General features: G+C 59.7%; 1 protein-coding gene across 2 annotated transcripts in view; it reads right to left on the bottom strand.

Moving 5' to 3' along the window:
• Window positions 1–203: 203 nt before the first annotated feature.
• EXD3 (exonuclease 3'-5' domain containing 3) overlaps window positions 204–25,018 on the bottom strand; it is a 291,634-nt gene continuing 266,819 nt past the window's right edge. For both annotated transcript variants that reach the window (XM_080400989.1, XM_080401002.1), the window contains exons 20-21: window positions 11,067–11,160; window positions 204–1,955 (exon numbers count right to left, since the gene is read on the bottom strand). In XM_080400989.1, coding sequence (XP_080257115.1) covers window positions 1,612–1,955; window positions 11,067–11,160 — 438 coding nt within the window. In that variant the 3' untranslated portion in view covers window positions 204–1,611. The remainder of the gene's footprint in view (window positions 1,956–11,066; window positions 11,161–25,018) is intronic.

The following is a 25,018-nucleotide window of genomic DNA, read 5'->3' on the forward strand; positions in this document are numbered from 1 at the left end:
CCTTACCTTTAAGCACACGCAGGGCCAGTGGTGCGTGCTGCTGCGGTGACAGCTCTGCCGTTGCGGTGCTGCTGGCATCCTCCTCGTCTTTGTTCATCGCCAGTGAAGGAGGTGACATTATTTTTATGCCTCCACTTGAAAGAAACAGGGCCCTGGCAGGGCTGTGAAGGAGATGGGGACAGAGATGGGGCAGAGATGGGGCAGAGATGGGGACAGGCGTCCTCTGCCACCTTTTGGTGGAAATGAGGACAAAAGAGCATACTGTGACCGTGGAAAGTGTCACCAGGGAGTTGTGCCTATGGCCAGGACTCAGCAGGGACCGTTACGGGCACAGTGTGGGATGGTCACCTTTCAGGGTCACTTGTACTAATGCCTGGGCAGAAGCTTGCAGAAAGAGGAATGTTTAAAGCAGAAAAAGCTGGCAAAGGGCTGAGCCTGGGGGCTGAGATGTCCCTGGGGGCAGGGAAGGAGCCCCCCGGCACCATGTTGGCAGGAGCTCTTGGAGAGGGAAAGGGAGTCTCGCATTGCAGCGTAAGCTGCCTGGGCAGGCATTCTGCTGGCCCGTAAATGTCACACTTCAGCCAAGAGCCCCTCGGGCCCTCTCAGCAATAACATCAGGGCCTGGCAGTTAACCGGGATTAGAGAAGGAATTTTGCAAATGCTCCCCAGTTGCAGGGTGGAGTGGTTGAAGCCTGTTCCTGGACAGGGAGGCATCAGATGGCAGCGCCTGGAGCTGCAGGACCAACCTGGCTGGGCTCCTCACGTCACCTGCCCCCCCCCCCCCCATCGGTCCGTGCAGCCTCCTCTGGATGCCGGCTGGTCCCGCTGGGAACCCTGGATCCTGGCAATGGTGGGACTACACACCTTGGGCATGGGGGCGCCTTGATGGACCCATCTGGGGGGAGGTGGGCAGGCAGGTGCTGCTCACCTGCTGGGCTGGCAGGCAGCTTTGCCACCCATGGGACCCCTGCCCAGACCAGCCTGGTCGGCTGGGGCATTCCCAGCTCCAGCACGGGGTGATGTGGGTGCTGGTGAGCACTGTGGTGCACCCAGAGGCCCCCCAGACCGCCACGCCTGTGCCCACCCATTGCCTCCAAGGAATGCCGGGAGAGCTGCGGGGAGAGCAGGACCAGGATGAGCAGGGATGCTGGGGATGGGTCATGGCATGGCACGTGTCCCACAGGCTGGGGAGCACTCTGGGCACCGGAGATGCTCTCTCCCCCTTGCTGCTGTTGGGGATGCAGCTCCTGGCTCCCCAACACAAGCGGCCCAGCAGCGGGGCACTGGGGCGAGGGTGCCAGGGCCTGATAGGTGCCATGGGGTTGGCACTGCCTGGGTGGCATTTCGGAGAGCTCTGTCACCCTCTTGCCATGCCCAGCCTGGAGGCAGGCAGAAATAAAGCAAAGGGTCCATTCCCCAGCCACCTCTGATTTAATAAGGATCTCCATGTCTTTTCGGGCTGTCACAAACCATCAGCACAGCGGACCCCGAAACGAGAGCCCCTCACTTCCAACCTCACACCACAAAACCATGGCCAAAAATCTGCTGAGGTTCACTGGAGAGTGTCCCCGCTGTGGTCCTCACCTCGCTGTGGAGCCCCCGTGCCCCACCTCAGCTCAGCTCGTAGATGCTCTGCTCATCCCTGGTAGTGACAAGAACATCCTGAAACTGGGAGACGACACGTCCAAAATGGGACCCTTCCCAAAACACCTTCCCACAGCAGGTGCAGCAGTAGAAGTCTGTGAGGTCAGCTTTGTCCAGCACCCCTGGGGGGATGGCAGCGACCTGCAGGACCGTGCCCCCCACCAGCACCGCTGCCGCCCTGTGCTGCTCTGGCTCCTCCAGCCGCTCCCTGTGCGGGCTGCAGCCAGGCTGGGCTGTGTCACAGGCTGGCACGGCAGCATCGGCAGCATCGCAGCTCGGGCTGGGATTCTCCTCACACCTCACCAGGCAGCCTGAGGGGAGAGGAGACAGCAAATAAACCATCAGCCATTGGTGTGATGAGGGGAGTCTGTGCTCAGGTACTTGAACGACCCTTGTGAGGGGCCTGTTATCCCTGCAGGGAGTCCAGGCGCTGCCCTGCGTCCCCAGGGAGGAGCATCCCATGAATCTGGGAGGAGGTGGCCACCAGCATCCACCAACTGCCTGCCCTGAGCATGGCACCTGGGCAGCCTCCTGCTCCCCAGCAGCCGCCCGGTGCTTCCCACACCTCCTCTACCTGGCCAGCAGCGGGGTCTGCCATGGTCCCGGGGGCTATTCCAGTCGGGGTAACTGCACCAGTGCTGCTGCTCTACTGGGTGCAATGGTTTTACCTCCCTGTGACAGGTGGGGCAAGGCTGCTCTCCGAGATGTGCTGTGCCCCCTGCCCCCAGGCTACGTTACAGTGCAAGCAAACAGCAAGGGGAGCCCTTACTGCTGCTTTAATTAAAACCCCACCACTAAAAGCTGTCTGCACTGCTCATGATATCCACAGCTCTCCTGGCCTTCCCAAGGACACTGGGTGCTGGGCTATGCGTGACATCCACCTCCCACCACAGAACCCAGGCAAGGGGCACAGTGGGGTGTGATGTGGGGCTGTGCCCCACACGCCCCGGCCAGCACAAACCCCACAGCATCTTTGGCAGCTCGGGAGCTCTCACCGCCCGTGGCTGGGGCACGGCAGGTGGCTGGATCCGGGTGGCGGAAGCCGAGGGCTGAGCTACCTCCCATCCATCAGGATGCCTGGCAGCCAGGGACACCGCCGCAGTCATTGCTGTGGGATGACTCATTTTTGGCAGGGGGGGCTTGTCCTGCCCGGGCATCCATTAAGACAACAAAAGGCATCCTGCATCACTCCAGCAGCACCTCTGGGGCATCCAGCCTGCCCCTTTTGAGGATCAGAGGGAACCTTGTCAGGAGCCAGCTGTGATGGAGAGGGACACCAGCATTCCTGGCTGGCTCTTCCTAGCATCCCAATGCTGTCAGGAACTGGGACATGCTGGGGATTATCGTGGGGGAAAGCAAGGCTGAGGACAGCCCTGAAACGGCCACCTCACCTTGGCAGAGCCACCCCACAGTTGCCCAGCAGGGCCTCGACTTGCCACCGCAGGAGCAGAAAGAGCCACAGCCTGGGAGAGGTGCAAGAGGCTCAGCTCACATCAGCCCCCGGTTCAGAGGGGCTCCCCACAGTCCCCAAGACATGTCACACCTCCCCAGAGGAGATGACCAGCCCAAGCTACTGGGACGTGGTCACCCCCCGTTCCCAGCAGACAAACCGCCACACTCAGGGCCAAGGCTTTCACTAGAGATGTTCTCAGGGTGGTTTTGCAGATCAGCCCTGGACCACCACGTAGCCCAGCAGTGTCACAAGTTTGGGGACTGCTGTCACTACACAAGGGGGAAGCGGCCCCAAGCGCAGTCCCAGCCACTGGACCAGAGCTGGGCTCACCATCACTGTGCCCTGGGCAAGTGCCCTGCAGCCCCCCGCTCACAGATGGGCCTTTCTTTCACCCTCTGCATCTGCTTGGGACAATAGCATCCATTCTCAGAGTAAAAACAGTGACCTCAATTTCCCATTTTCTCCAATTTCTGGCCTATGGTGAAGCATCTGGGCTGCTCTCAGGAGATCCCTCGGCCAGCTGGAGCAGGGATGCGGAGGAGAAGACCCCTCCCAGGGGCTCCTCTGGGACAGAGCTCATCAGTGGGTGGCAGATCCCCAGGGCAGGAGGCAGGGCTTCTGCCCTCACCCCATTCCTGCCTCCCTCTGCTCTGTGCTACACGATGGCACAGGGTGGCCTGAGCATGGGCACACAGGGCCTGGCTGAGGAGCCCAAGCTGCAGGATGAGCCTTCAAGCACACAGACCACAGGCTACCCGCATAACCCTGGGCCGCCACTTGCTTTTCTTCTGTTTCTAACACGTGGACACACATCTGCCTTTTTTCTCCCTTTTCTATTCATCGTGCCTGCTCTCAAGCACCAGACCTCTGCACCTGCCTCCAGGACCCCGACAGGAGGGACATCTACCTGGGTTGGGACTTTCAGATCCAACCGAAACAACACTACCAGCAGCCAGCACTGATGGCCAACACCTTTCCCCATTATGGAGCCTAAAAGATTCCCTGGCCCAATCCTGCAGCACCCAAGCCCTGCCAGCGCCAGGGCACAGACACTCGATGCGCCTGCTGGAATCCCGGGCAATTTGCTCTCCCTTCCGACACGCTCCATCAGCTGCCCTGCTGCTGCCGGTGGGCAACGCCAACAGCAGACCCCCGCCTTCCTTGCATGGGGGGTGGTGGTGAAACAAACCAAAACTCCCCCAAACACTCCAATCCCACCCCCCTGGGCTCGTGAGAAAAAGGCAGGCAGGGAGGAAAAGTTCATCCCTTAAAAGCCCAGGGAAAGAAAGCCCGGGATAGTCACTCAGTAGTTTTGCCTTTCGCTTGCACCAGCCCCCTCCTAATTGTGGGTCTTCAAAGGGTTGAAAATGCTACATCACTTCAAAGTGACCATTTTTGAATGGGAGCTTGTAAAACCCCTTCTCCCCCTCCCACCAAATTCTTTCCAGGGCTTTTGAAGATGCCTGCGCTCCCCTTGCCGCTGCGGTGAAAGGGCCACTGGGCGCAAGGCACAGCGTGCCAGCTGGGCATGCAGTGAAACCTGTGCTGGGAAAAGGTCAGATCCCCCAGAAAAAGGGGGTTTTCCTTAGGGAAAAGGGGGGATTTTTTTCAAGGAGGGTCGTTTTGGGTTTTTTTTCTCCCTTTTGAGCTGCCGCTCCCGCGGGGCTGCAGCCTGGTTCGCCTGGATGCTGCACACCACGGAGTCACACCCGAGACAGGGCAAAAGGCACATGTGGGGCGCACAGGGCTGAGGGGAGCCGCGCATCCTTCCAACACGCTGGGAGTTTTTCGGATCTGCGGCATCTAGAGCTCTGCAATGGTTCGCACCAAAGGCTGGATTCCCACCGCATCTCTGCGGAGGAGAAATGAAAGCGATTCCTTACCGAATCAATTTGAAACACCTCTTGGGAACTAATAATCCCATTATAAAACATCTTGAAAATAAAAAGCTCTTTTGCCTCTCCCTCACCTCTCCCCCTCTTGCCCGGGTCATCCTGCGGATGACAGAGCCTGATGGGAGGGCTGAGCCCTGCAGTCCCCCCCCCAGCACCCTGGGGTTGAGCACCCACATGTGTTAGTGCCACAGAGCCCCACGGGCAACAAGGACCGTCCCCATCCCGTGGCACCGTCCCTGACCCGGCAGCCCTGCTCAGCACAGAGCTGTCTCCTCCTGCCCTCCCCACGAGCTGCAGCTGTACCCTGCCCTCGCACGTGCTGCCCACTCACACCGCCAGCTCCTGCCCACCCTGCTCACCCGTGGGAATTAACATCCCTGCTGTTCCCACCTACTGACACATCTCACCACCCAGCAAGTGCTGCCGTGTAGAGGGGAAAGGGGGTGCCGCAGGACCCCAATTCTGCTTATTTCTGCATCAGGTTCCTCCTTGGGCTAAGCAAGGCCACCCTCAGCGGTGGGAAGCCACCTCTGCAGCCCAAGAGATGTACTTGTCACCTCTGCAGCAGCCCTGCTTCATGCCCCAGCCACTGCCACGCACCCCTTGCTCCGTGAGATGAGGTGCAGCAGGAGCCCCCCCAGCCCGGGAGGGATCCCCTTCCTTCAGCCCACAGCCACTGGCCCCAAGTGGGAAGACCCATGCCCAAGCCACATCTCACGCCCTGGAGCTCTGCATGGCTCCTGGTGCCTGAAAATAAATGGTACCTTCACCCCGGGGGACACAGAGCAGCATCCAGGGACCCCACGGCCACCACTCCAGTGATGGTCCCACATGAGCCCTGCATGGCAGCTATTGTGACAGGGGCCTCTGGCGGGCAAAGCGACTTGTCCCAAAGACCCCAAGGAAGGCCGGGATGGGACAGGAGCTGCAGCTCCGTGTGCTCCACCGTGAGGTCCTGCGCATGGACTGGGGGGCTGCACCCAGCAGGAAGGGTGTGAGTCAGGGCAGGGGGATGGGCGCCTTCCCCTGCCCACAGAGAGGCCCTTAGCGGTGCAGGGGCCAAACCGAAAGGCTAACGTGATGGTGACACTGGTGACCTGCAGTCTCTACAGCCTGTTCCGTGGGATGCAACATAGGAGTCCTCAGTCAGCATTTCTGGGACTACACTGGGACCCCCGCACTGCAGGATCAGGGGCACAGCAGGGCCTGGGAAACTGGGACAGAGCAGGATCGGGGCAAACACCCTTTGAACCTGTGCCCGTTCCCCTTTCCCAGACCACACAGCCCTGATTTGGCTGGAACAACCCATCCCCGTGCACCTGGGCACCCTTGGGGTCTCAGTGTCAGGGCACTATTGGGTAACCCAAACTGCCGGGGGGGCAGGGGAGGGGGCCAGGTACTTCTGCACAAAATCCTACCCCCCAGGCCTCGTTTCTAGCCCAGGTCCCTCTGTGTCACCTCAGCTGAGACCAAGCCCTTGGGGCCAGGAGCCGGGTGCTTGTCCCGGCTGGCTCAGGCGGGGACCTGGCACTCGCCCCATGGCTCCGCAGCGGGAACCACAGCCTCCTGCTGCCTCCTGAGAGGCACCCGGGTCTGGCACGGCTTGTGCAAGCTGAGAGCCCTTCTCCCAGCCCGGCAGCCGCACCCAGCTGTCATCGCAACCACACACACGGGAGACTCGTCCGTAATTAGGCAATTAAGGCTTAGGTGTTTTGGAGAAAGCGCACATCGTAAAGGCTTTGCACAAGGCTGAAAGCAGACCTGGGAGCATTCTTGGAGTACAAAGGTGCATGGGAAACCTTGCCGTGGCAAGAGATTGAACCTGATAAGAGGAGTTACAAGCCTGAGAAACGCACTGGATTGCAGGGCACCGAAGATGCCTGGTTATCTTTTCCTCCTTGATAAGACACATAAGCAAAGGACAAAGGACCCGGGATTGTGCAACCTGGGCTGCAGCAGCCCGGCCACGATCTTAAGATGTTCCCAGGGTGGAGGAGGGAGGATAAGCTCAAGGCAAGAGGCACCTTCAGTTCCTACCATCTCCCTATGCCGCTGTGGGAGAAAACCCTGCTGGCTCCTGTGCCCGGCGCTGGGCAGGAGCTCCAGGCGGCCCCTAGCTCCTTCCCCGGGGGGCATCCAGCATGACACCACCGTCAGCGGGTACACACAGAGCTCTGCAAACCCACAGCCACAAAAATGTCACCAGCTTCCCAGCCCGGCAGTGGTTTCTCATATGAGCAAACAATTTTGTACTTCTGGAGCGGGGGAGCTAGCGGAGTGCAACCCAGCCAAGCCCGGCGGGTGTTTCTGGTTTGTCTCACCACCACAGCTCCTGGTCCCAGCCCTGCGCTGCAGCTGGGGATAGGCAGGAGCATGACCCCATCACCACGCTGTGTCCCAGAGGGAAGAGAGCCTGAATGCATGGGGTTGCCTGGTCTGAGGGTGAAGGAGGCTGGAAAGCTCCTGGATCCATGGGTGCAGCCCCTCGGGGACCCGTCCCCTTCCCTGCAGCAGCGTGCAGAGCAGCCTGGGACATCTGGGGGGCCTTGGCCACTCCTGCATGCTGGCTCTGGTGTGAGGCAGCGAGCGTGCAAGGGCTGCTCCATGGGTGTGAGAGTGCTCCTGGGACTGATGCTCACAGCAAAGCCAAATGCTGCAGGTCAGGGAAGCACTGCAGGAAAAAAAACGGCATCCAGCCTTAAGGCTTTGGATGTGCTGCGGCCTCCTTCCACTGTGCATCAGAGGCCCTGGCTAGGGGAAACAGGACTCACCAGCCCATGTCCTCACTGTCCCAGTGCAGTGGCCATAGTGGAGGGACCCAGTACTATCCTGGTGTCACCCCTGCTCGGAGCCACTGCACAGCCTTCCCTGCACTGTTGTCTTGCAGCTCATCCCGCCGCCTGCCCATGCGCTGCCTCTGCCCCCTTTCACACAGGCTCGCAAGGAGCTGAGGGCTAGGAAGGGAAAGAAACCCTGAGTCACCCCTCGGGCCAGTGAGGGCAAGGTGGGTGCCCCAGCTGGGCGGCTCAGAGCCCTGCCAGCCTCACAGCATCCTGCTGCCCAGCGCAGGGGTGTCCTGTCTGCTCCCCCAGCGCCCACGGGGCTGCCCGGGGCTTATCCTGCACCTGCACATTGCGACGTTGGAGAAGATGGCTAGTGCAGATCTCGCTGGTCTCAAGTACCAGCTTTGGCAGCTGGTCAAGGAGGATGCTCACCCAGCCTGGGGCTCCCCAGGGTGCTGCACTGGGGTCCCTGAGCACCCCTGGCCACTGTGCCTGCTCCTCCACCTCTCTCCAGCATGGAGCAGGCCCAAAGGAAAGCAGGACCAGTTGTTCTCATTTTTTGTAAAATGTTTCAGATGGCAAGTGATGATTTTACGATTAAAGCAGCCTTTTCTGTTTGGCAAATCCTAACCAGATCAAATGTGCTACATCCTCGCCTTTCCCAGGGTCCAGATTTCATCTGGCAGAGCACCCCCCGAACACCGGGGCCCTGTGCCAGCTGGTTTTACCACACTGACTAAGCAAGAAGCTTCCCCTGGCCAGATGAGAGCCTGTGACACATCCCACCCCCCTGGGTCATTTGGGAGCCCACACGCTGCCAATGGCCTCCAGCAAGGTCTTGCCTGTGCTACATGGTGACCCACAGCACTGCTGCCTCTCTCTGCCCCGCTCCCAGTCTGCTCCAGGCACCCCGAGCTGCCCAGAGCATCCCACTGGGAAAAAGGCATCATGGGGCAAAGCTGTACAGGCTTGAGACTGCTTCCACCACTTCCATCAAAGCCCTCATGCAGGGAAAATGTGGCTGTGTCAGGGAAAACGTTCCTTAAAACCTGGGAAAGTCCTAGGTCTAAGTTGGAGGGAGCTATTACAGGATGAATAATTTGCCTTTCATCACTTGGAAGCCCTGCCATAAAAATCCTGGAGCCAAACGGAGCAGCACTGGCTTGAGTTTTGCAGCCAAAACGTGAGCAGCTCCAGGCTGTCTGCAGCTGGACCCTGGGACTCGGGAGCACCTGGGCAGCTGCAGGCTTCTGTCAAGGGCTGGTCCTGCAGGATCCATACCCATCTGCAGCTGATGGGTGCCCCAGCACCCACGGCGGCTGCTGCTGCACCTGCCTGCTCCTCGTCAGAGACCTGAAGCCCCCTCCCCGAGGAGGGTCTCTCCTCCCCTGGAAGTAGGAATGGGGAAAAGGCATTTTCTTGCCAAGCAGCAGCATCTGGCCGGGGCTCTCGGCGTTAATCCACGTGCAGTGCCATGAACGAGATGGCACGGCCTGGGCTGGAGTCACGGATCAGGGGCCAGTCCCAGTGCGGGCAAGCAGCTGGGGGCTCTGGGTGCTGAGCTCTCCATGCCACATGTTGGGCCACGGCTGAGGGCAGAGCAGGTCCCTGCCACCAGCCCCCTCCAGAAGGAAACTGGGGAATGACTGAGATTTTCCTTCTGAACCCACTTCTCTGGCTGCCCATCCCATCCCACCGCCACCACTGTCACCACCAAGTGATGGCAGGACATTGTCATCACACCCTTCCCTTGTTTCTCTTCCACAAAACTTGACCCAAAGTGGGACGTTGTGGGAAGAACCTACTTGAGCTCATGCTGATGCTCACAATCCCAGCAGCCCCCAGCAGAATCTAAATAGAACTGGAAAACCCAGGGTGGCCAGAGTCCTGGGGCACAGGGGGCCCCCCTGGCAAGTCCCCAGGGGTCTTCACTTCCTGCCCAGGCATCACAGCTTCTATTTTATGGCTCTGTTGCAGCAAAACACCAACCCTCTGAGGCTGTTGTGGCATCTTCAGTCCCTGACCGCTCCACGTTGGAGGATGCTCCCCGACAAGATCACGCCCACCGTGGCTGGCACAGGGCTCCCACCTGGCCCAGCAGAGAGGGCTCCTTCCCCACACTTCCAGGGGCCTGTGGTCCCAGCGAGAGGCTGCGTGGCACAATGGGGACATGGGGCGTTACAGGCACGGTGTAAAGGGTAGAACGAGGTGGACCCTATAAAGCCTGCATGGAGGAGCAGTGGTGCTGTGTGAGACCTGCCCAGCTCCATCATCCCCGTCCCAAAGAGGGAAGGGGAAACCGCTCACACGGCTGAACGCAAACCACAGCATTTCTATTTCCCATACTCCAAAACTGGCTGAACAGGCCCAGCTGGTCGCTGGGTACACACACAGAGCAAGTGTCCTCACCAGAGAAACCACTGGGGAGGATGCCCTGGCCTTTTGGGAAGCACAGTGCTCCCAGGCTGCCGGCACCATGGGAAAAGCCGCCCCACCACGTCCTTCATCCCCAGAGCCACATGTGCTGTTCCCAGCAAAGCCACAGCCAGCTGGGTGAGCCAGGTAGCTGCCGTGTCACACCGCTCTCTCCTACCAAGCAGATGGGGAAACTGAGGCACGGCAAGCAACGCGTGTGAGGGCCAATGGCAGAGCCCAGGCTGGGTCAGAGCAGTGAGAGGGGCGCGCTTTCATCCTGGTGTGCCTGTGGTGGGTGTCACTCACCACCAAAACATGGGTCCCTGCAGGGAGGAGCATGGCGGGGGGAGGGGGGTGTCAGCGCAGTTCAGGGCAGGGCATGGAGGAGCTTTCTTGTGTCCCGAGCCTGCTGCAGCCTCTCCGGGCCGGCGGCACTCACTCCTCCGGCAGCCTGACCTAGTTTAAGAGGCACCATGCAGGTGAGAAAGGCACCATTAGCAGCGCCACCCAGGAGGCATTTTGCAGCCCAAGCTGAGTTTTCCATGTCAGGCAGCGATGGCCTTAGGCTGTCACTTAAGCCACTGCTGGCATGTCACCAAACCACCCCAGGCTGGGCAATCCCATGCCTCACAGGGCAGTACCGGGCAGCCGGGGTAAAGGGCTGGGAGCTGTGCTTGGTGTGCACAAGCTCAACCAGGCACCAAGCAGACTTGGAAGAGCTCTGGGAGTCTGCACCCCAGGGCAGGTTGGTGGCAGGGGACCCCATTCCCCCTCTGACGGTCCCACTCTGCCCAGGGCAGCGAGTCCCAGGTGGGAGCGCAGGGAGGGGGTCCGGGTTGGAGCGTCACGCCCAGCCACCAGTGCCCACCCACTTACCTGTGCTGCCGTCCCCCAGCGCCTGCCTGCTGCCCTCCACCAGCTGCCTCATCCTCTCTCTTGAGACCTTCAGGTACTTGTCGCAGTTGCACACCTGGAAGAAGAAAGAGGGGGAGGTTGGTGAGGCAGCGGCCGTGCTCCCTGGGCATCTCCTGCCTGCCTGGGCACACAGCACTGGGCACCCCTGGCAGAGCCTGGGCAGCCTCCATGCAGGGGGAAACTTGGGCGAAGCCTGTCCCACCAAGGGATGGGGGTGCACAACATGACCAGACACACTGTTGGGGCTCACAAGCCACAAGAACTCCTTTTCCAAAGGCACTCCATCGTTACAGTGCTTAGCCATGTCCCTGCGCCAGGCTGCTGGTACCGCTGCCCACCCCACCGGTCCTCGCTCCCCAGCCCTACCCAATGCCAGAAACCACCAGTAACTGAGGATGCCTTGAAACATCAAGCAGGCACCCAAAGTCTGGGCCGTGGCTTCAAGATTTGATCCCTATCGTCTCAGAAGCTGTGGAGGACGGCTGCGGCCCCCGAAATGCCCTGGCATCTCAGCTGGCTCTGCTTGGCCCCGCTCTGCCACAGCACCGCGAACACCGAGTCACAGTTTCTACCCCACCTTTGGTTTGCCAAAACGCACCCAGAGAGATCTCCGAGTGCCTGCACGTGCCAGGTGCTGGCCCCTGGGGAGCGAACCCCCCCCAAGGAGCTCCCCAAACCCCACGACCGAGGAGCACCCACTAACAGGTGCCTCAGGCTGAGCCCAGGGTGCAGCTGAGCGTTCTTGCCCAGGAGCCACTGGCACTAAATCTCCGTAGGAGCACTGCAGCCGGCTCCCTGACAGCTTTCCTCTCCTCTCCCCCTCCCTGCTTCGACGGGAGCTGGGATGTGCTACAACACCTTTCATCAGCTATTTGTTTGTAGCGGCTGTTTTCTGCTTGTGGAGCATTTCGAGCACGCTGCACCCAAGGCAAGCAGGGAGAGAGGTGCATAACTTCACCGAGCAGAACAAGTTCCCTGCCTGGGGCTTTGCTCCAAAGCCTGTTGAAACCAGAAAGGTTTTTCCACCTCCTGACCAGGCACCGGCGCGGGGCTGCAGCAGCTCTGCCGGTTTGCGGTGTGCTAGCTGCGGCGGCGCTGGGTTCACGGCAAGGTGCCACGATGCCCCTTCTTCCCACACAGCTGCCTGAAGGAGGATGGGGGGAGGATGATTTGTTTGAAAATGAGCTTGCCACCATGTCCCGGCTCTGCCCTGCAGCAGGAAGAAGTTATTTCCACCAGCAGCCTCCACAAAACCAGCACACGCTCCCCAGCCTGGGCATGATGTGGCCATCAAAGGATGCCTGGGCTCAGGTCCCTGAAGTCACGGTGCTCCAGCCCCATGGAGCAGCAGCACAGACAGGCAGAGATGGACAAGGTGCGATCTTGAAAACACCCAAATGATGTGGAAGCTGCTGCATCACCTTTAGAAAGGAATTTTGCAGCAATCCCCCGATTTGCACAGCAAGCATCAAGCAACCCCTACTCATGCAAATATGGGTCAGACCCCCGTGGGATGCTCCGGCTCCCCAGCCCGCCTCCTTGCTCGCACCCAGGGTGAGTGGGGGTTCAGCCTGCCCCGAGCAGGGCAAAGCACCCTCCTCACTCTCACATTCGAACCCAGGGAAATGAAGCTGGGTGAAAGCCCAGGGAAGCAGAAAGATAATCGTATTTGAGTGAACCTGAATTTCTGCAAAGCTCAGATCACCCACTGGAGTTACCTGATCAGAAAGGAGTTGCCACGTTGGAGGAGTTCACTGCTAGCCTCCTGTGAGGGAGGGTTACGCTGCAACCTGCAGAACCCACCCGAACCATCAGATTTGATCTCCTCAGGCTTCAGCTGTCTGGCTAATGAGAACTGGAGCTCACCTGGCTCCTTTTCACACCTTTGCCCCCATCTCCCTCAGCTCTGCACCGCCTCAGCTGTGCCTGCAGCAGCAGCCCATCATCAGCTGGGCCAGACCCATCCTGAAAGATGGCTGAGAAAAAGGGAAGAAGAGGATGGATGGATCCAGTGATGAGCAGGGAAGGAGAACAGGCTCCTCTTTTAGGGTGGTTGTCACCTGCAGTCGTGGGACGGACCCTGACGGTGCTGCCCAGCAAAGCTACACTCCACTCTGCTCCCTGCCAGCTCTGACGGTGGAGTCAGTCCTGATGCTGTGGGACAGGATGGTCCCTTTGAGGCTCGAAGATGTCCCAGCCTGCGCAGGCTGTACCTGCAGCCACAAGTGTCACCACGCTGGCAGGCATCCAAAGCCCCTGTGTGGCTCACAGGGTCCCTGCTGCCATTTGTGGGATTGCAACAAGCAGGCAGAGGTGACAGGCAGCTCTCAGGGACGTGTGCCAAGCTCTGCCCAGGCTGGCCCCACTCCCCTTGACAGTGATGACAGGAGAGGGGGCTGCTTGCTGGAGGAGGGTGCGGAGCCTGGCAGTGGGACAGACGTGGGACGGCATCTTCCAGGCATGGCAGCAGCACTGGCTGCCCCGGGGTGTCAGAGACACCGTGAGAGGTCCCAAACCACCTGGCCACTGAGCTGCCACCCAGGATGGGTACAGCGGGGGCCCAAGGGGCAAACAGCACCCTCCTCCCCAGCCCTTCCCTCCAGGCATACGGAGATGCACCCTGTGGGGGCACAGGCTCATTGCCCCTCTCTCACAAATACCAAAGCCACCTGAGTGCCCAACCTTGGCAGCCTGGAGCACGCCACGGTGACAGGGCAGCGGTGCCAGTGTGCCGGGCACGGGCTCCTGGCTCCCATTTGGGTGCGTGGAGCAACCTAAGGCAAATTTCTCTGCTTCTCTAAAACTCCTCATCATTGCAAGCTAGGGGCAATCCACCGCCCTGGGCCAGGTGTGCCCCAGCAGCCCAGGGGTAGCCTGGCATTTCCCACGCATTGCCAGATGCTTGCTGTGAGGCTCCGTGCCTCGTGCCATCTCCCCAGCTTCCAGGCCTTGGCCACCCTCAGCTTCCCAAAGGCGGGCTCAGGAGCCAGATAAGCCACTTAGCAGCAGCGCCAATTAGCCGTAATAAAAAATTGCAATTAATTTTTTTTTAATGCCTTGCCAAAACGAGCCAGAAGAGATGAAGCCAGAAGGGCAGCCTGCCACCCCGACAGACCGGGCTGAGTGGCTGCTGTGCAGGGGCCGGTGGTGGCCTTGGGCTCGACGCTTGGCTCCTGCCTGGGGACATGGGTCCCCACAGCCTCCTGCATCTTATTGTCACTACCCAGGGATGTGAGGTGAGGCAGCTTTTTTGCATGGGTCTTGCTTTTGTTTTAGGGGTAGGGAAGTGGGGAACCTCTCTGCTGGGGAAGGGATGGGTTGTTCCCCCTTGGGAAGGTTTGGTCTCCCCAGATCCATTGTGGCAGGATTACTCATGGCTGCCACGATGTGGGGCGGACCTAAACGCAAAAATTTTTGTGGCTGTGAGGCAGCAGGAGTGGCAGCACCTGGGAACCCTGCCTGGGGGGGTGCAACTGCTGTGAGCAGGGGCTATGACCTGACAGCAAAGGGTTCTCTCCTGCAACATCTCGGGGTGTCCCCCCCCCAGCCCCTGCACCTGGCTCGGCGTGTGGGTGGCAGCTTCTGCCCCACGCCCCAGCCCTGCCCTGGGGGTGATGTGCGGAGCTGCAGGGTCTCAGCGGTCCTGTCCGTCCACATGGCCAGCGTAAGTGCTGGGCCAAGGGGGAGAAAAGGGGGGAGTTCAACTTGGGAGGAGGGGGCTGGGTGGCTGCAGCCCCCACAGACCTCACAGCACCGCCCGGCCCGTGCTCCTGTCGCGCAGTGGGGTGCCCCTGTGCCCCCGAGGGCTGGGGGTCCCGCACGGCAGCGGGCACACCTCGGAGGAGGAGCAGCACTGCCTTTCTCACGCTAGGGCAGCCCTTGCCAGCACACGCTTAGTCACTGGTAAATCCCAGCCTAGATCTGCTCTGCCCTCTGTGAAATGGATCTTGGCTGCACCCCCGCTGAAGCAATCCCGGTGCTCGGGAGCCATGGCGGGCGCGCTTTCCCACGGGGCAGCCTGGCTTCCAGCGCCTCGTGTGAATCAGCCCCTTTGCGGGCAGGTGCCCCCGCACGGCACACGTGCAGCCAGCCGGGCACAGCCCCGCTCCGATCCCCCCGTGCCGGCTGCTCCCTTGGCAGGAGGGCTGGAGAGGCTGGTGTGAAATTCAGGCTCTCTGGGCAGCGGGGGACGGCTGCGACACCTCCCCTGCCTCCCTGGGCTCTGCTCGCGTGTCCACATCAAGGGTGAGGGTCAGGTGTGACCCAGCTCGGATAAAGCTGTGGTCCCCGCTGTGGTCCCTCGCTGTTGTTCCCTCTCCCTGGGCCCATCCGGGTGTCCTGATGCTGTTGCTGCACCGACACCCCCGTGCTCCTGCCCTGGGACCTGGCGCCGGCGCACCCAGAACACTCCGCAGCCCAGCCTGCTCTGTGATGTCACCACCGAGAGCTGTGACACAGGGATTAGAAGTGACGTCATTGCACCAGGACTGTGATGTCACATGTGGCTGTGACGTTGCAGCAGGAGAGCTGGAGGAGATCCGGTCCCCAAGCCTGGCAAGGCATTTGTCCCCAGCCCCAGCAGCCTGAGTCACCCCGGCCGAGCAGGCAGCTGCCGTGCAGCGAGGCTCTCCCTGCCTGCGTGGCCAAGGAGGACAAGGCAGGTGAAACGTCGTTTTGCAACACTGGAAGCCCATCCGGTGGCTTGTTTTTGTTTAGGATGATCCCTGCCTCTCCCAGCCCTGCTGGGTGGGGATTTCACCAGCAGTGATGCACAAACCTCCCGGGACTCGAGGGACTGGATGCTTCAGCCTGGAGCTCTGGGGCCATCTCAGCATCCCATCCCCTGTCTGGGCCTCCACCCAGCAAGCCAAGAAGCTTGAAGAAAACTTGAGTCCAGCAGACAACAGGAGCCAAACCTTCTGGGACTCAAAAAGGGCCCCAGGAGTCAGTGTGGGCTTGGCCAAAGACAATGGCTGGTGCCCAACACAGGGGAATGATGAGCAATTCAGACAGCAGTGGAGTCAGTTTTGCTCCTTCCTCTGCCACCTCTGAAAGCTGCACCTCCAAAGTGCTCCAAGAATCACCTCGGTGATGCTGAGCTCTGCCTGGAGGAGCCATCCTCAAAATGGTCCCTGGGCTCGCAGGATTCCTTCCGCCTGCTCTGCTGACAAACGTCACGGGCCAGCGTCACTGAGGGATCTCCTTGGCAGGGGTTTTACCGGTGAGACACAACCCTCTGCCTGGAGAGCTTCTGGCTTGGGAAATCCTCAGTGTATCAAAGTCAGCTGTAAAGGACAACAGTGCCCGGCGTGAACTCTTTGGGGCAATTCAGGGCAGCTCATGTCAGGACAATTCTTTGGGCGTCTTCTGCTCGCCATATCACAGGACTATTCACCAGCCACCTGGAGTGATATCTCTTTTCCTACACACCGCCTACCCTCATCCCTTTCTTTCCCTCTCTCAGAGATGGATATCACCTGGTGAAAGGGCCACTCCTCTGGATGGAGGGTGCAACTCTCATTTCGGTTGTGAAAGCACAGTCCTTGAGCATCCAAGAGTTTCTTTCACAGACTTACCAAGACTAGAGACATCCTCAGAATGGGCATGCGGGATGCTCAGGCTCAGCCAGCTATCTCCCCAGCACAGGTTGCCCATGTGCAGCCTCCAAGCCCAGGGTAGATAGACAGGTCTGCCCCCAGCATACCTCCTGCCCATCACCCAAGCAGAGAGCGCCCAGAAAGCAGGGAGGTGGTGGGAAGGACAGTGAAAGAAAACCAGGTAACAGTGTGGCAAATTCCAGACAGAAGTCAGGAGCTGACCACGCTCATCTGCCCACGTGTATGTTTTCGCACACTTTTCCCAAGTCTCCAGCTCCTCCTTTGACCTTCAGACACTGCTCTTCCTCCTGCAGCGCGGTGGGCCAGATTCCTCTCTGCCCTGCAGTGCCTTCAAGGTCCTTGCACAAAGAGCAGAAACCTCAGCAATTCAACCCACCAGAGCCTCCCACACCCTGCGGTGCAAAGGCCAGCTCTAGGCGCAGAGCATCAGTGAGCCCCTGCGACAACCACACCTCCAAGGGGATTTTCAGAAAGCAGCTGACCGGGCTCTTTCCCTTCCCCGTCATGCCAAGAGTTTTTCTCATTGACCTTCTTATCTCCACTACCGGGGAACCATAAAGGTGCACATTGTGGCTCCTGCTGACTTACAAATGGTCTAACTTCTGTCCTTGGGTATCAGCAAACTCACCCAAGTAGCAGATAAGATGCACAGGTGGATTAGCCCGGTCCTGCCAAGGAGCAACGGCTCTTGGTGCACACAACAGCCTTGAGCAGCCACCAAAACATGGGCAGCTCTGTCTGCCAACAGCTGTGCTGAGAGATGGACCATGATGGTCCCACACGGGAAAGCAGCCCATGCATCCTCCACCAGACCTGCCTGCACAATGAGCGCTGGTATTTTTACGGCCATCCAACCTAAGTAACGTGCTGCTGGTGGAAATACGGGGCTGCCGGTGGGTTCCTGGCATTGTACGGGGCGTTTTGGTTCACAAAGAAGGAAAGGCTCTGTTTATTGAATCATTAACATCACTTCCCTCATTGCCAGCCAGGTACTCTGAGAGGTCTCTTAGGCAAGTGCTGACCTAGCCCAACCCTGCTAAGCTGGTAAGATGACATGGGATCCCATGCCAGCCTGGTACTCCGTTCCCACTGCTTTCTCTGCTCCCGCTTTGCTATTAGTCATCCGTTTCTGGAAGGTTTCTCATGCATAATAAAGTGTTTCAACACTTGCATAAGCCAGCTCTTCTCATCAGGAGTGACCCGCTGCATTTCCCAACGCTTTCCCTAGGCAGTCCTTCCGACTGCCACGAAATACGGAGTTAAAACATGAAGTTTTCTATCCCCCTCGGAGGCAAAAGGTGTGGGAAATTGAACAGATAAGAATGCCTTTAATTAGTATCATTTGCATAAGCTCTGGGAAAGGCTCACCTGACAGCTAGAAGGGCCTCCCTTGTCTGGGAGCACGAACCACGGGTGCTGAAACGGGCAGATTAGCGGAGCTCAGCTGCTGTCAAAATTGGGGAGGAAGCAAGAACAGGAGGTCAGAGGTGATGGAGCCCAGGGGGCTCTTCACCTGCCAGTTAGCAGCTGCTCCAAGCATGAGAGATGCAGTTTTTGGGTTGGGTGTGTGTATGTCAGCTCCCCTGGAGAAAGGCAGGGATGGGAGGAGAGGAGAAGCACAAGGACATCCCTGGATAACACGTGGAGGCTGCCAGGGCTGGGCTCGGCATCTGGCAGGGACAGCACCAGGGGTTTGTGATCTCTGCTTTTTGCTCCTCTCAGCACACAGGTGCTCCCTCGAGTGCTGCACAGACGGCTGCAGGTCCCTAACCACAAACCCATCCCACTGCCGCCTCGCTGTCACGCTGCCTTGGGTAGTCGGCACCTAATCGTCAGTGACACTGAAAGCCCTTTTTGGTACCTCAAGGCCTTTGCAGTGATGAGAATCTCACCCAACATTACACCTAAATCCACATGCAAAGCTGAATTTCCCAGGGGGAAAAAAAAAAAAAAAAGATGCTCAATCCCCCCATCTCACCACACACATGCTCTCCTTGGATCCCTGTCTCCTCCAGCTGCCTGTCGGCCGTCTCAAGTCTCACTTGCTCATTTTTCCTCCCAGCTGGGCTGTGATCTGCGGAGATGGGGGCTGAGCCCCTCCAAAACACTGGGGCTGCCACAGCACCCTTGACCCAACCTTCACCGTAGCCGCAAGCCCTGTTTATACAGCACCCAGCACGGCGGGGTGCTGCTCTGGGACAGACTCCCAGCGCTTACAACAAGTTTAATAACGAAGCCAAACCAGTAATAACTGCCTTATAATGAGGCTATGCAGCATCCCTGGAGCCCTCGTTTTAGGGTGAGCTCTGTGCCAGGAGCTGCTGGGGGCCGGGGGGCGAGCTGTCCCTTCCCACCCTCCTCCTTGCCCGACTGCCTGTGCCTCTGTTGCTCCAGCCCTGTGCCAGCACCCTGCCCTCCTGCCTGCATAAATGTGCTTCATACCCACCTCCGAGGTGAGGGATAACCCCTCCTGGGTGTGCAAACCTGTAGGGTGCAGGGTGCACCAAGGCACACAACTCCCATGCCGGTCTGCTCCTGAGCCATCCCAAGGGAGCCTGTGCCGCAGCAGGGAAAGGGTTAACTTGCCCAGCTCCCTGCAATGCAGCTCATTGCTACTCCTCTCCATCAAGCTAGTGAGTTTTATCCAGCTGGAGGTGAGAGCTCAGCTCTTGGCCGGGGGATGCTGGAAGCTGGTGAACCCAAGGGCTGGAAAAAACGACCCAACCTGAACTCTGAAATCGCCCCAGCACTGGAAACAGAGCAAGGGCCATGTCCTGCCAGCTCATATTCGAAAGGATTTCACGGAAAAACTAAAAGGCAGGTGGAAATCTGGGTACCAAACATCCCCCAGACCTTCAGGAGCATCAGAAATGGAAAGGGTCACAGAGATGGATTTTCTGACCATGGGAGTCAGAGCCCTGGAAACTGCAAGGGACCAAAGCTGTTCTTCGTGTAGATGAGTCCAACACCCAGATCACTAACAGTCGGGGGTGGCACTGCTCTTTGCTACCCAAATGCAAGCTGGCCATGCTGGAAGCTGAGTTTCCTGCCTGACCCAGGTCCCGAAAAACCCAGCACAGCCTGCAAAGCCTCAGCTCCGTTGCTGCACCTTCCTCCCAGCTGGACACGCAGCCGTACCAGGGGCTCCGTCCTCCACTCCTGGTGCTAAACAAGCTTTAGAAAATGATCCTTATTACGTATGAAGCCACAGCTACCCCTAGTCTTGCTCCTTCTGGATTTCCCTGGCAGCAGTCCCTCCTCTGGTTGGGGTCCTGGGGCCATCTGCATAATGTATGTCGGGGCATTTCTCCCCTTGCTCTGTACTGACCCCTCCAAGCCGTGCCTGGCTGGAAGCTGTGCTCTGAGAGCTCTGCTTTTCCCCAGAGCAGTTCTCAGCCCAGTACAAGTGGCCGAGGCCAGGTGGCTGCATGACCCTGCTCCTCCCCAGCCATCTGGTCCATGAGCATCCTCACCCGCATCCTCACTGCCTCCTCCACCGCCCTCTCCAGGGAGTCCCAGGGGTGCCTGGGCTGGTGAGAGGGGTGCCGGTGTGGGGGCAGAGGCAGAGCTGGGTGGTGATGGCAGCAGCTGGGGAAGTTGGGCTCATGTTTCAGCTTCTATTTTTATCTGGGAACCCAACTCTGCCCGCAGTGCAATGCGGAGGCCCCCCCGGGGACGCGCTACCTTCCCCATCTGGAGCCAGATACCATCTGGGCGCTACCTGCCTTTCCCCACCGGGGTGCCAGACCTCTTGGTAGAGACCAGCATCTTCTGGGGCAGTGGGACATCCTGCCTGCCCCACTGCCTGGTCCGTGGTGTGGCAGGAGGGCAGGAGCTGGGCAGCAGAGCCATGCTCTCTGGGCACAGGTCTCTGCAGACCAGGCTCCCCTCTCCTCCAGCCGCACTGAGACTGTGCACACTTCATCACAGCTAACCCTCCAGAGAGGCAGCACAGCCCCCCCCCCCCCCCCCCATCCTCAACGTGCCACCCCCAGGTCAGCAGCCACAGGCAGGTGTCCCTCTTCAAGCCTGGCCTTAAATCCGTGCCGGGGTGGGGGTAACCCCCGCAATCTCACCCTGCGGCTCACAGCTTGCACCGTGTTCTGCGGGAGCCAGTGCCTAAGACTGCAGGGCTGCACCAGACCCGTCGCTTTTTATTTACTAAAGCAAAAAAAATTGATTTAATGGACATAGCTGCAGAAAAATGGAAATTTGAGCAGCCTGAGCCCAAGGAGCTTGTGTAGCTTGCAGGTTGTCCAGGGCAGAGACTGCCTTACCCGACCCAGGCGGGTGCAGGCTCCCCAGCACGGCAACATGATTTTGGAGCCTGGCCCCTTGTCCTGGGGCAGCAAGGACTGGGGCAAAGCTGGGAGGAGGTAAGACCCCCCCCCCAGTCCCGCCGGGCAGCTCCTGCTGCTTTAATTGGGGCGACAATAGAAACTGCAGCAGAAAACGGGAATATAAGGGGGAAAGAAAAAAAAAAAAAAAAAAAAAAAGCGTGAGAAAGGAAATCTGAGCAAGGCCTGGAGCAATCTAACCAATCCAGCGGAAACAATAGCCCAGGAAGAAAAACCAGTTCCTACACACAAGGTAGAATAGGCTGGGAACGGGCTGGAGGAGGGGCAGGCTGCGCTCCCAGCCCGCAGAACAAGCCGGGCATTATGCGGCTGCGCTGCCCGGGGCACGGTGCCCCCTGCCCAGGGGCTCGGGCAGCGGGGAGGGTCCTGGGCAGCCGGGGAGGGTCCCTGCCCACCCCCTGTGCCAGGCACAGCAGCCTGCTTCCAGCCTGGGCCTGGCAGGGCTCAGCCCCAAGTGGGGCTCAGCACCCAGGCTGGGCTTAGTGCTCCAGCTGGGCTCAGCACCCACGTTTAACTCAGCACCCTGATTTAGCTCAGCTGGGCTCAGCACCCCGTCGGGGTTTGACACCCAGGCTGGGGTCGGCAGCTCGCCCGAGACTAGCCTTGAGGGTGGGATTAGCCCCCAGGCTGGGCTCACCCCCACGGTGGGGCTCAGCTCACTCCCAGGATGGGCTCATCTCCAGGCTGAGCTCACTGCCGGGGTGGGGGGCTCATCCCTAGGCTGAGCCCCCCAAAGGGCAGCAGAGCGGGGCTGTGCTGCCAGCCGGGCTCCCTGGGGCCGAGCGCGGGTGGGCCGGGGGTCCCGGGCAGCTGCTGCTGGAAGCGGCATTGCTGCCGGCTTGGCTGTGGCCGGCACGGAAGGGAGCCCGGCATGTCAGGGAGGCAACAACGCGTTCACAGCACCCACCCGTGCGCCAGCGAACCAGCCACCCCATCGCAAACATGGGCCCTTGGGGGAACGGCCATGGACGCACCTTCTGCCCCCCCCAGATCCCTCCCGCAGGATGTCTGTCTGTCTGTCCATCCCTCCGGCAGCACATCCCAGCAGGCAGACCCTCGGGCTGTGAGATGGATTGGTTGAAGGTGGGGAAAGCCCAGGCAGAGAAACCAGCTCCAGCACGGTCCAGCGGCTGGTCCCCTGCCCTGGACACAGCCATGGGTGCTGGATCTGTCCCCTTGGCTGCATGGCGGCAGTTGGGATGTGCTGAAGGTTTGTGCCCCCTGCAGCCAGGGGGGCTGGATACTTTCATTTTGAAGCAGAAGCTTAAATTCTGCTAAAATCAAAACTGCTGTCATGCTCCTCACCATGCGCTGCAGGGACTTCCCTGCACCTGAGGATTTCAATTCCCTCCAGCCCTGCTCCACAGATGAATCCAACTGCCCCCAGACCTGCTCTCCACAATCCCCCTACCCCAGAAAAAGCCACAGAGCTGGATCCATCCTTCCAGCCCTCCACCATGGAGCAGGGGGGAGCAGGCAGGGCTCCCTGCCAGCCTGCACTCCGCCTGCCACGAGCCAGACAGTTCTCAGCACCCTCCAAAAACCTCCCTGCCCACCCCGGCGCAGCAGCCTGCGAGGAGGCAGCACTCCCTGCCTGCACCAGGACTTGGCCTCGCTCGACGTGCACGGGAGGAGCAAAAGAGAGGGAGGGCAAAGCTGTTCCCAGCACATTTTTCTGCTTTGACACACTTGCGAGCCCTCAGAGCACTGCGGCTGGGTTCTCAGCCCCCCACGTTTGCCCTCCAGCCTGCGCCCCTCTGCCAGCAGCACACAGGGCTCCCAGTTCCCCAAATACCTGGCAAGCAGCACAGGGTGACTGTGCAGGGCAGGCGGAGGTTTTCGGGCTCAAGTCACAGGCAGGGGTGTCTGGCGGACCCCCAGCGCATGGAGCAGTAAAAGCTACCCTGGGGTCCCACGCATGCTGATCTTGGCGCTTAACGAGGTCTCGTAACTGGTTCAGGCTCTCAGCACCGCTGGTCGGGACCCTGTAAAAACCAGCTGCAGCGCACCTGCCCCTGGCATGCATGCAACGAGCCCTGGACCCCTGACACCCACAGCCAGCCTTTATAATAAAGAAAAGCTCCTAATGCAGAGGTACCACCTTTGGAACACCATGGGGCCCCTGGGCCCCTCGCCAGCCGCCTGACACGAGGATGTGCTTCGCATCTCGGTTTGTGTGTTACCGTCCACCAGGTCCAGGAGGACCCCAAGCAGGCACAGCGCTCGCACGGCCCATCGCCGCGCATGGCCGCATCGCCCGTGTGGCGACAGAGCTGGGGCTCCCTTCCCAAGGCGGCCCCTTCCCCAGCAGGGCAGGACCATGGGGGGCAGAACCCTGTGTCCAGCTGATCTGACGGGATCACCTCCTCCTCCTCACGGAGATGAAGACGCTGAAAGGGCAGCAGCATGCTCCGCAGTGCAGGAAGGGGGTTGCTGGAGGACCTGGGACACTCCAGGCATTTGCTGGCTCAGCACCGCTGTGCTTTGCTCCTGCCTGTGCTTCGGAGGGTCCCCTGCAGCGCAGCTTCTCCTCTCGCCTGGGCAGCACCAACCCCCTGACAGAGCCTTTGCCTTCTATTCCCACCACCTCCCACCTGGTCACTCTACTCCCACCACCTCCACACCAGTTGCTTCCAGTCTGGCCACCCCACTCCAACCAGCCCCATGCCATCAGCCCCGCTCCCATCGCCTCCACACTGATCACCCCCACTCCAACCACTTCCACACGTATTCAACACCGAGCTCTTCCCTGCCCTCTCCTTTCCCTCATGCTCTGCCTCCTGCCCTGGGAGGCATCTCTAGCTAGGTGCTCTCCAGTTCACTCACTTCTCACTCACGTGTTTGCTCCAGGCTCTTTCCCTGCCAACACCCACCCTGCACCGCAGCACCAAGACCATTTCCCTACGTAACCTTCTTAGAGGTCACCATCAGCCACCCCACAGAGAAGTCACTTCTCCCTTCAGCCCCCTTGTGAGTCCCGTTGTCATTCCTAACAACCTTCTCCACTTGCATTTAGCAAAACCCATCCACACCTTTTGATTCATTCTCTTCTTTTCCCCCCCAAACAAAGTCTGCAACATTCTCTTTTTTTACTTCTGGGGAGCACCTGAGCAGGCAGCAGCCTTCCAGTGCCCCCCTAAGAGCAAATCCAAATCTGTGCTCTGTGCTTCTGCTCAGACGTTCATCAAAAAGCCACGATGAGCAGAGACAGCCCATGAGCAAACCTGCTTGTCACACCCAGCAGCGGCGATGAGAAAGGGAGCAAAGCTCTGGCAGCACCTCGTCAGAGACCCCCCCACACCCAGGGCTCCCTGGTCCCACACACAAGACAGTCTGAAACTTCCAACTCCAGCCCCCCGTTGAAGCCCCACAGGGCTTGGGCAGTGGCAAACGCACCCACAGGTTGATGGAAAACGGCTGAAAGCAGATTTGACCTTTTTTTGCAGAATAGAAAGAGAAGGAGTGACGCTGGGGCCAGTGGGGAAATAACCTCCCACAGGACTTTTGCTGACGGTGGAGGTTCTGTCCTACCTCTCAGCTCTGCATGACGTTTGACGGGTCACCCTGGATGTGTTTGGCACAAGATTTGTGCCAAACCCAGGACCCCAAGCCCACTGAGATGCTGCTCCTAGCTGGCTGCTGTGGCGCTGCTTCTGCTGCAGCAACCTGCAGCCACCAGCTGCCCCGGATGGTGCTGAGGAGGCCGTGTGGGTCCCCAGCTCGCCCTTCCCTGCTGAGGCTGTGGGCTGAGGACAGATGGTGTCCCCAGAACACGGGCCACTGATTTAGCCTGGGGATTTTGGGCAACCTACGGCAGCAGCCCGAGAGCTTGCAGAGAGCCTCACACAGAGCCTGGCACCGCTTTGCGCCCCGGGGTGGTCCCCGGAGCGTGGGACCGTTCCAAAAGCATCACTGCCTGGGCACAAAGGGGGCAGGG

The sequence above is a fragment of the Falco punctatus genome (assembly GCF_963210335.1).
Source record: "Falco punctatus genome assembly, chromosome: 9".
Lineage (NCBI taxonomy): Eukaryota > Metazoa > Chordata > Aves > Falconiformes > Falconidae > Falco > Falco punctatus.